General features: G+C 43.4%; 3 protein-coding genes across 3 annotated transcripts; all 3 read right to left on the minus strand.

Moving 5' to 3' along the window:
• Positions 1-890: 890 nt before the first annotated feature.
• Positions 891-3185, minus strand: SERLADRAFT_435459 (uncharacterized protein; the record flags this gene model as incomplete). Its single annotated transcript, XM_007315722.1, has 6 exons — positions 891-966; positions 1018-1088; positions 1164-1325; positions 1379-1458; positions 2644-2746; positions 2799-3185. The coding sequence occupies 6 exons, from the start codon at positions 3183-3185 to the stop codon at positions 891-893; spliced, it is 879 nt and encodes a 292-aa protein (XP_007315784.1).
• A 43-nt stretch (positions 3186-3228) lies between these two features.
• SERLADRAFT_367262 (uncharacterized protein) lies at positions 3229-5843 on the minus strand (the record flags this gene model as incomplete). The annotated part of the gene is made up of 10 exons (XM_007315723.1): positions 3229-3264; positions 3288-3578; positions 3629-3662; positions 3786-3976; positions 4034-4176; positions 4262-4330; positions 4553-4621; positions 4728-4820; positions 5207-5621; positions 5748-5843. 10 exons carry the CDS (start codon positions 5841-5843, stop codon positions 3229-3231), a joined length of 1437 nt encoding a protein of 478 aa, XP_007315785.1.
• A 3145-nt stretch (positions 5844-8988) lies between these two features.
• On the minus strand, positions 8989-9477 carry SERLADRAFT_383057 (uncharacterized protein; the record flags this gene model as incomplete). The annotated part of the gene is made up of 1 exon (XM_007315724.1): positions 8989-9477. One exon carries the CDS (start codon positions 9243-9245, stop codon positions 8991-8993), a length of 255 nt encoding a protein of 84 aa, XP_007315786.1.
• Between the last annotated feature and the right edge of the window lie 1624 nt (positions 9478-11101).

Raw genomic sequence — 11101 nt, forward strand, 5'->3', positions numbered from 1 at the left:
CGAAACTATCGACTATCTTCGAGGTAGCTACCATATGTTACAGGGGCCGGTCCGTCCTATCCATCCACAGCGCTCTGGCTCTGTATGAGTGGACGTCAGTTTCCAAGATTGTCTGACTGGCATCTGGAGCGAGTGGCACATGTTACCATCACTAATCAACCAATGATTGTGCCCTATGTTGAGCAAATGCCGAGGCAATTTTAGGACAGCGTAGGAGTGAGAACGAGTTGGTGTCAAGAATACAAGCGATTCCAAAGTAGATCGTACTGGACTCACGAGAGCGCGTTTCATGCCCGTGGTGTAGGCTCATGCACACACCACTAATGTCAGGTGATCTGTGACAGCTTGTGACTACTAAAATCCATACTTGTTGTGACACTGTGTCCAGCTGGCCCTCGTAGGGGCAACCCCGCCATTCCAAGGGAAACCTTAAATCGGTTGACCATTCTGAGTGACCGATTGACCGATTGGCAGACCGTTTGTCACGTGACCTCTGACCGATTGATTTTTCTGTAAGTTCAAACTACTGAAATCAAGATTTCGAGTCAGTAAGTCCTGTTTCTCTCATTTCACCAGCACATGAATTAATTCACTGGCACACTACATGAACTCTGGAACACCAGGCATTTGAAGATAACAATGAAACAAATCGGCAGGGAGGAGAAAGCCACACTGGCCACACTGAGAAAGAGACCATGGACATAGAAACGACGAAAAGATGATGAGAAAGAGAGAAAAAGCAGCAGATAAAGGGGGGCAGATAGGGAGAGAAGGGGAAAGGGTCCTAGGAAATAAACAATGAATGTAACTATATGAAACATTGAATTAAAATGACCTTGCAATTTAACTTGTGTATAAAACTTCAACAACCCCCGCTAAAAGAAACCCACTTAAGTCTGACAGAGACAGTCAATCCGTAAGAAATTCTGGCCGTTGCAAATAACGGTGAAGTTGGGCATGGAAGGACTGAGTGTCAGGTCAGTATACAAGCAGAACAGAACCTCCCCAGTTGGTAACTCAACAACGCGCTTGGTGAGCATCTTGGTGAGTGCCTCATACTCCATTGCAAGGTCGGCCCCATCAGTGTTCTGGATCACCACATGTTTGTACATTTCTCAAATTGTTGACAAGCAGGTGTGGGGATGAAAGTGTGTCCCATTGACAAAGATTCCTTGAGGTTGAGGCCAGGGTGGGAGATCTGAAGCCGGCTTGTTGATGGTCACAGGGACTTTGTCAGAGCAATGTTTCTTCTTGTGGTTGTATGCTGGGTCTGTTGATCCAGGGAACTTAATGGTACGACACTGGCTGCAAACTTGAGTCTTGCGCTATAATAACAGTTAGTAGTTACACACCCATCAAGGATTTACTTGTTACTTACATGTTTCTTATTTGTGTCGGCCTTGACAAGTGAGATAGCAAGACAGTGCTTCCTCCAGAAAGCCTCACACCCACTTTTAGCTGTCAATAGTAATTAGTATATGTAGACTATCCTTTCTTTTCGGAAGGATTTTCCTTTTGTTTTTTGCATATATCAATCCTTTGTGAGGCAACGATAAACTATAACAAAAACACTACCCATCTCCGACTGCACTTGCAGGGAGTAAGAGGTACAGTGAATCTTGAAGATCGACAGATGCTAGTGAATATAGCAAGTAGAGAATATGGGAGTAGACTCAGAGGTTTCTGATGAGGAGTAAAGCGGGCATTTCAAGTAATAGAAAGCTAAAGAACAATACATGAGTATGTAGAGTTTCTACAGCTAACCGTCTATCCCTCAGACCGAAAGAAGAATAAAAGGAAAGTGGTCTGAAGGGAAAATTAACCAATAAGAAAAAGGATAAATATTGTACGACTTTGAAGATTAATCAGCAGGTGGGAAAGTGTACTAATAATAAGTGTTATCACGCGTGTTCAGGAACCGTATCCTCATGATGAGGTACGATCCTGACTAAAGCGTCTATTAGTATCTCCAGGCACTGATGGGGCTTGGAGCTAGTTGGCGAGATGTCTACCACCAGCCCTTACCCATTGTGCTGGCTGGCTGGGAGTGATACCCAGTCTCTGATCTGCGATATAAAGTGGTAATGATGGTTGAGAAAGCCTGTGAGGGCTATGAGAAGTAAAATAGCAAATGATACCTCCAGCCCTAGAGCCAGAGGTGTAACGGGAAAAGCGTTTGGAAACCAAGACATAGAGAAAATAATAAATGGTCCTTACATCCTTAAGATGAATTTTCAGGTCGTATTAATTACAAGGAGACACTTACACGCAAAGTTGTTTGACTTTACCCTCTCAATAATGTGACCCTCCATCTCACCGAGCTTGTCCAACAGTGCTCGTGGGCTCTTCTTGACTATTGGGCCCTTATGTTGAAATTTTTGCTGTAGCCTTGTATTGTACTGGTTGGTAGCTTGAACCCATTTGTGTGAATTGATGCCAAATGTTGTCCATTTGTACTCTAATCTCATATCCATGAAAAGGTAATACTCAGCATCAGATGAGATAATGAGGGACCGAGGGTCAATGCCGCTGCAAATATGAAATAATTGCTGGGACCATGTCAGCCCCTGCTTGTTGTTATTAGGCAATAAAGTACAAAGTGAGCTGACACTAGCTGTCATTGTGGTTGGCACTGTCAGAGACCCAGTTTGAACTTTGACGGAAGTTGAGTCAGCAAGCGGCTTGTGGGATGTGAAAAAACTTTGAATAGCTGAATAGCTGTTGAATCTGAACCAGACATCCGTTGCTGGGGAAATATGAGTTTATATACACTGCCAAAGAGTTTTCCATTGACATACCTCCGATACAGCAAGCTTGTGCTCTCCTTCTAAGTCCTGTGATACAGTAGTGAGTTGTGCCTTCTTTTGCATAGGCCCTTTAGGTTCGGCTGGTGTCTCTTCACAAGTCAGGTCATGGATGTGTTTTCGCTTGGCATGTACTGAGAGAAATTCCGAACTTGATGCAACTGGAGACACTGCTTGGCAAGATGCTGCTTGGCTGATAGATGGGACTGGACTATGTTGAGGTGGAGACTGGGGTGCCAACAGAAGGGTGGGATCAATGTTCAAGTCTTGAAGGATTGATGCCAGCTCAATGTTGCTGTTACAAGTCCTATCGAGGAGGTCCTGGGGGCTATCAGCCCCAGGATCTTCCTCTTCTTTGATTGATAAGAGACCGCCAAACATTGTAGAATGGGGTGAGTGGATGAGGCCAAACATTTTGTTACACTCAATGGTGGGGAGAACTGGCCATAGGCATGTGATGCTGGTTGTCGGCTCTTTGGAAACCAATGTATTCCATTGGCTGGCTATGCTGCTAATGAGCTGAAGGTGGTGGCTTCTATAGGTAGACTTGATGAAGGGAGTTGCGTTTCCTGAGTTGATGCTGATGCAAATATTACAGCGATGGACAAAGTCATGGCCTAGGGCTGTGAACATCTCTATGTCACTCAGGAATGAACGCATAAGAGAGTTCCAGCCCTTATGCAACCCTTCAATATGGCTGCCATCAGATTGAAGGTCTTGATGAGTTCTTGACAGGCAACCTTTCTTCACATGGGCCAGTTGATCAGCGTGAACCTGGTGTGGAAACATGTGAGCATGAGTGCTCAATATACTGTCAAACCTACCTTTGTGGCAGCCGCTGACCAGACTCCTCCTTTCCTAGACTATTTCTTGGACATTGAGTGATGGGTATTCTTCATGCCATTAACGATAGCTGCCAGGTACCTATTAGTGGTGAGCAGAAGTCCTGGAATTGGGGCACAGAACAATTGTCTAACTTACCTCATTATAAAGTGGAAAACATCGAGAACAACCTGTGTGCCAGGCATGGACACATTTATAGCTGCCTGAACATGGCAGCAGTGGTCTGCCACAATCATCTCTGGTAGGTCAGCACCTAACTTCTTATACCGAAGCTTCAGACCATCTAATGTTTCTTGAATTTTGGCACTGGCTTGAGACAGGCAGAGTCTCTATGTGGTCACAATATTGATGAACAAAAGATAATAAAGGTGAGTTTTGAAACTTACCCAGCTTACAATCTCGTTTTGCTTGTTTATAATACTGAGGAGTCCTCCTTTCATCAGCTTCATGTTTATTCTACCCCCACTTGTATCAGCCACGGTCGCTTTACTCGCAGACTTGAACATGTTATCAAGGGATAAGCAAGCACCTGACAGAGAATGGGCCACATGATTGATTGAATGGAATCACTAGTGAGTGTCAAAATTTTACTAAATATGGATGAATGCACTGACCTGTGAGAGTTTGTATATACTGCCTTCCCTCTGCTTGCTGGCTGTGTTCAATGGATGCAAGGTAGATGTCTGTGATGAGGTCCTCAGTAATTGGTCAATCATTATATGCTTTGCTAACATGCAGCGCAGACAGTGCCTCAACAGCACCACATGGTGCAAAGTATGTTGCACGGCCGTGCCGCTTTGTGTAACTTTGTAGGTAATCCTGCACGCGTCTATGATACTGAAGAAGATGAAGTTCTGAATTTATAATATTAACCCATAACATAGGAAATAGAGGTGAGTACTCACACTTAATATGCTCAGAAAGTCCTCCTGATGTAGTTGATGGACGAAGTCCGAATATCAAGTCATACAGGTCTCATGTGACCCCATATCTCTTGAAAAAAATGGGGATATTGTCTAATAACAACAACAAAAAGGATGAGTCTGGTTTCTTTCCTTGAAATAAACTCCCTGGGCTTACACGGTATTTCCCAGAACTCCCACTTCTCCCAGTACACATAGCTAGTTGTAGCAAAACAATAGCCAGTGTTACAATTTCTATTGCCTTTATAGACTACTCATTTTTCCTTACTCATTGGTTATACCATCAGACCAATGACTCATTTCCTTCACGTATATTTCCGTTCTCTTTGCAGATTGTATTGTCTTGAATAGTAGTTAGCCCTCAACAGATGAACCTCCCCTAGATAGGACCTAACTCCTATCACTGATCCTATTTCCTATAAATACCTTTGTAACAGTAGTAGTATTTCTTCAATATGATTCTACGCAGTTTATGCTTACAAAGCTAGACTCCTAAGATCAGACTTCTACTCAGAAGAAGACCAACTCTTGTTGGAAGAACTCTACTCAGAACTACATCCTCGAACTTGTCTTCAGATAGGTCTCTTTGAAAACCTCAATGAACCCTCGGACTTTGTTAAGCACTTCGTGTGTAACAGCCAGTCCCATCAGCAGCTTGCTCTTTACACACCTGACAATGCAGTTGATATCCAAGCGCCGCTGTCTCCTCAACTTGGAGCCCATGCAAATCTCTTGGCCCCGTTGATGTCCAGCCACTCCAAGCCACACCATCAGTCACCCCACATGCTGGACACTTTTCAAGGTTCTCATGAAAAAACAGATGAGTGATATTAAGCGGTTTGAGGTATGTTAATTCTGGCTTGATGGTTGGCTGGAATTGATGCTTTTCCAGGTGGAAATAAGTGGGAGGGATGAATTGAGGACCATATAATGGTATATCTATCTTCACGTTTTGTGGGGCTGTAGTGCTTGCTAATTTCTTATTTCCATGGACTTTTGTTGCCTTGTAGATATAGTCAACATATTCGACTACATTTGCAGCCCATTCAAACTAGGCTGTTTGAACTTCGCTGGACAGAATGGGTCGATTCTCTGTCCATGTCTTCACTCGTTTCTGCACCTGATATTTGTAGGTCAGTTTTTATTCCATATATTCTTCCTAGGCACATATACTGACCACTGTTTTCCATTTATTCTCAAATACAGCCTTTTCATTTTGAGGAAGCAAGTTCTTGATGAGGCTCTTGACAACTGCAGGCTCAAATACAGACATATTTTAGAGGACTGTCATGGATGATAAGAGACGTTGGTGCACACCTCCTATTTATCTTATTTTTCATATTTTAAATGTGGCCACCTTTGCTTTATCACAGTGAATTTTTTCAAGTTAGTTTTTATACAAAATACAGGCTACTATACAGAGACTAGTAGATAGACTATAATGGTGTTATGACCACCACATGAGCATAGATTGTTGGGAAAAGCGAGATAAAATATGTAAGACAAAAAAGAACTTGTTTCACCTGTGTGCCAACGTACTATAGTGCAACTATAGATAGAAGCTGAGCACATATAAGCCTATGATTATAAACACCTGGCCCCTCCAAAAGGCTAAAAAATACTCAAACTGGCCTTGAAAATGGGACCACTGAAAGTGTGACTGGCAGACTGTGGGTTCCTTGAGAATTGTAAACTGGGAGTTTATTTGCACAAGAAGACTGGTATGAATAAATTTTAGTTAAGAACTTTGATAATGGAAATATACAGAGACTTACTCCATCTATATCATGTAACCTCCAAGAGACTTGTAGAATATCTGTAGCGCATCCTAGGGGCCTTGAAACTAACTCGGAAACAATTGTATTCTCCCCTGCTGTAAGCACTGTCGATGATGAGAACTGTTGTTAGAAAACCACACACAAAACAAACTAACACACAATCCTCCCAGATTCCACAGAACTTGTTTATGGGCTTTGCCTCCTAGAACAGTGGGTGCTCTGGTTGTTTGTGGGGTGGTATGTATGACGATCCTTCAAAGTAAAACCCAGAGATGTATGGGTGTGGGTTTTGAGGAAGAGGGATAGTTGGAATATAGAAAGATAGGGGCTTTGTGGCGAATATAGATGAGCACTACCTTGCTAATTGTAGCACAAGGTAGGTTTGAGAATAACAAGGTGACGAGGTTCCCAGTGATAGCAGGCTCCTGACGCACAAATTGTAGTGCTTAGAAGGACTCTAATTGAAAGGGATGAAAATGACTTTCAAAAGTGGAGAGTGACAATGACAGCAGATCATAGTGGTAGCAGTGGGAAGTGTTGTGACCACACTGGATCACAAGTAAAAGAATAGTGAACTTGAGATTAGAGAAGAAGTCTGGATTTGAGTTCTTGTTCTTTTACATGGTAAAATACAGGGGTTTATATAGTAAAAGAAAAGTAGGCTATGCACAGTATAGCTGTGCAAAAAGAATGAGAAAGAACATGAAGGAAGGAATGTATGCTGACAAATCCTGCGTAGGTAGTACAGGATAAGATTGTCAAAAAAAGGAAAAGAAAGGGATAGAACAATAAATGCTGTGAGTAATGTCACAGGTTTGTACAGCCATAAAATAAAGTCCAATAGCAAAAGGAGAGCAGGAAAATCATGATGTCATGGGAAGATGCAGTAAAAAAAAGGGCAAGGCAAAACACTATCAGTATCAACACAGTTCCTTTATTGTTAGTCAGACATTCTAAAAAATATGTGTCCATAAAAATGATTCAAAAATCAAAAATAATCACACTGTAAATGAATGTTCTGCTGAAAAAAAAGAAACTGGAGCCACCGGTCCACCACCTAGTCCAAATCTGACAGTTCCATGGCCTTACCAATGGACTGGTTGTGTTGGACCACCTGGTCAAACAAGGGAGGGAGAGGAGTAGTTCTAATTTGGAACAAGTGAGTCTCAGGCAGTGTGTGGTAGGTGTAGCTGTAGCGAAGACGATGGATAAAAGATAAGTGTACCCAAGTAAATGGGACAGCGATGAACATGGGCAACGCAAGGGGATGAACCTTCTCCAGCTCAAAAACTACCCACCCACGCTCCAACCAGGTGAGACGAGCGACCGATGTTTTGATAGTATATGATGGCAGATCGACGTCATGAAGATGGACCTGTTGCCCTATTTGGACCGGCCGCCGGGGCTTTGCTGATATCAGCAGTGGCACATGGTAGTCAACGGATCGGCGACGGAAGCGGATAGGAAGTGTAACAACCAAGAGTTAGTTACTCTGGCACACACAGAACACACTATAAGGAAGATGATGAGGGAGTGGTTACCCCTAGAGCTGCAGAGAGTTTGTTGGTTAACAACAGGAGGACTCGCTGAGGAGTCTCCTTGATCTATTGGGGTATATATACTACTACAGGTTTGTTTGTACTTATGTACTGTACAGTTGATAAAGTTAGTGGCTGATGATGTTATGGGGCCTAGCCCACATGGCCAGCTCCACTGTGTGAGAGAGTTGTGTCTAAAAATAAGAAGAAAGGCAATGCAGCGCGGGAAAGGGAAATGCCACGTGGCACCCTGTGTAAAGGCTAAAGTACAAGGTTAAGGTGGAGAATAAAAGTAAAGGGAAAGTCCGAAAATGTGTTATCGTAACAGGAAGTGGTGACATCAGAAATGGTGCGGGAGCAAAGAAGATGAGGAGGAGGAGGCTAGAGGTGATGAAGAGGTGGATTAGAATGGGGATCCAGAAACAACTGTCAGGTGAGAATAAAAAGGAGAGGAAGGGGCCCATGGTGGGGCTAGGTAAAGGAAGGGGAGTAAGGGAAACAACAAAAGCAAGGGCGCAATGCAATGTGTAGCCAGTGGCGACGCAAAAATTTGCTGAAATGCCGAAACGCGGAAAGTACCGGATGGAAAAGCAAAGGTGAGCGTGACTGGATTGCCTAATAGAGGTGGTGCTGATCAGCCACAAATTCAAAAAGGGCAATATTAATTACTATTCCACATGGCACTGTGCCTGTGTGGCGCAAAGGCGAGTCTTTTTGAATATTCGCTTCGTTATTGACACCTGTCCATGCTACCAATCAACTTTGGTGCATGACATCCACGGACAACTTGAAATTGCAACTGTCCCTAGTTGCTTCCATAAAGGTAGGGTCATAGGGAATGAAACATGGCAACACATTAAAGGGTCATGTCAGCATAAAATTCGTTCAGGTAAGTCATTAATTGTTATCTTCATCATCTGAGTCGTTATGCTCATAGTCAGGTTCATCTTCTGGTTCATCTAGGTCGTTATCATGATCATCCAGCTCGTCCAAGAGGGGCATAGAGTGGCGGTTGAAATAGGGAAGTAGGCGAAATGCTGCAATTCCTCTTCGTGATACTGATCCATCCATTTCTTTTAGAACATACGATCCTCCTTTAGTACGTCACACAACTTCATAAGGGCCATTGTAACGAGGCTTTGCTTTACGATCCAGCTCTTTCTCAACCTGAGTATTCCGCACTAGAACAAGCTCTCCAGGCTGGTATTCGTTCTTGAACATCCTTTGTGCATAGAGTATCTCAAACTGCGCTTTAGATCTGAGACGAGTTTTGCGTATAGTGAGTGCAGCTTGTTGCAAATCATCCTGTCTCTTTTCTAGTTGACAAATGCGCAGAGCAATGAGGTCTTCTGTTGACATTGCAGTATGGAATCCATGAACAAGGAAAGTCGCTTCTGTCAGATCAAATGGTAGGACTGGGTCAACTCCGTGCAACAGATAAAAAGGGCTGAATCCAGTAGAACGACGAGTAGTGACCTTGTCTGCAAAGAAGGCATGATGGACCTTGGTTGGCCATAAATCGACATTCCCTTCACAGGACTTGACAAGTGCTTCTCTTATGACGAAGTGTCCACGCTCAACAACACCATTTGCCTTGGAATTGTAGGGAGAAATGCAAATATGAGGGATCTGGTAACGTTCCACAAGCTCTTCAAATGCTCCTTTGACTTCGCTTCCATTATCTGTGACAACTTCTCCTATAGCTCCATAGCTCCAGATGATTTCTTCCCAGAAAAAGCGAGCAAGATTATGTGCAGATGCTTTCTTCAATGCTCTTCCTTCTGCAGCAAGTGACAGATCATCTCTTGCAGCAACAAGATATCGATATCCTCTGGCCTTGGGCATGAGCATAATGTCGACATAGACTTTGGTGAAGATTGTAGGAGGTGATGAGATGGTAAGTGGGACTTCACTTTTGCGTACACTTCGAATCTGGCATTCATGGCAGGTGCGAATATGATGCTTGACATCCTGTAACATATGGGGCCAGTAAAAGCGCTCTCTGACTGTAGAGAATACACCATTGACTCCTCTGTGACCAAGCCTTTCATGTGCTTCAGTAAGGATGTGAAGTCGAAGGTCAGGATTGAAGATGACTTTAAGAGGAGGAGCAGAGTGACAACGCTTGAACATGCTGTCTCCTTTCAAGAAGAATTGAAGTGATTGCTTGATAAAACACTTTTGAGCTTGAAGAGAGGAAAATATAGGCAGCTCCATAGTTTGAAGAAAGTGGAAGATTTGTCGAAGAGTATCGTACTGGGAAGAATCATTGGTAAGGAACGAAGGGAGTGACATAGGGTGATATGGGAGAGGTCTGGCAAGATCAACAAGAAGAGCAATATCATCAAGCCATTCATCTGATTCTTGAGCATCTTCAAAGTCTTCCTCTGTTGGTTGACGACGAGATAATGCATCAGGACCACAATGACGATCAGCAGGTATGTGAATGAGCTTGAAATCAAAGAGAAGGATGCCCTGAATCCAACGATTGATAGTGGCATTAGACTGAAGATCTGGATCGTTGAGCATGCCTTTGATATACTTGGCATCCACCTCAACATGCAAGTGTTTTACTCCTGCAATGTAAAGGCGAAAATGACGAAGTGCTCTGAACAAACCATATAATTCTAGCTTGGGTTGACTGTAATTTGCCTCTCTATCATTCATGGGAATAGAGCCATAGCGAGCTGGACGCTTCCTTCCATTTTCATCAAGCTGGGAGAGGATAAAACCAACAGCAATCTTGCTGGTATCAACTGAAAGAACGACTGGGTTGTGTGACGAATAATTTATAGGGTGAAGTGCTGGTGCAGAAGATACTGCATGCTTCAGAGCATCAAATGCTTCTTGTCTGCGTTCATCCCATTGAAATTCAGCTCCTTTGCGATACAATTCTGTCAAGGGGCGTGCAAGAGCAGAGTAATTGCGGATCCAAATGCGAACTGTGCCACATAGACCAAGAAAACTGCAAACATCTTTGGGAGTTTGGAGAATTGGCCATTTAAGAATCTTGTCCACCTTGGTACTGTCAGGGAGACGACCTTCTGGGCAGCATACTTGTCCGACAATCACAACTTGGGGACGACATAACTGAGTTTTCTTTCCAGAGAAAGTTCCACCAGCATGACCAACTCTATGCATAATGCGATGAACGTCAATGGCATGTTCCCATATAAATCTACAAATGCCAGGGTTGCCAGGAATGGTCTCTGGGT

This window comes from Serpula lacrymans (genome assembly GCF_000218685.1).
Source record: "Serpula lacrymans var. lacrymans S7.9 unplaced genomic scaffold SERLAscaffold_4, whole genome shotgun sequence".
NCBI classification, from domain to species: Eukaryota; Fungi; Basidiomycota; class Agaricomycetes; order Boletales; family Serpulaceae; genus Serpula; species Serpula lacrymans.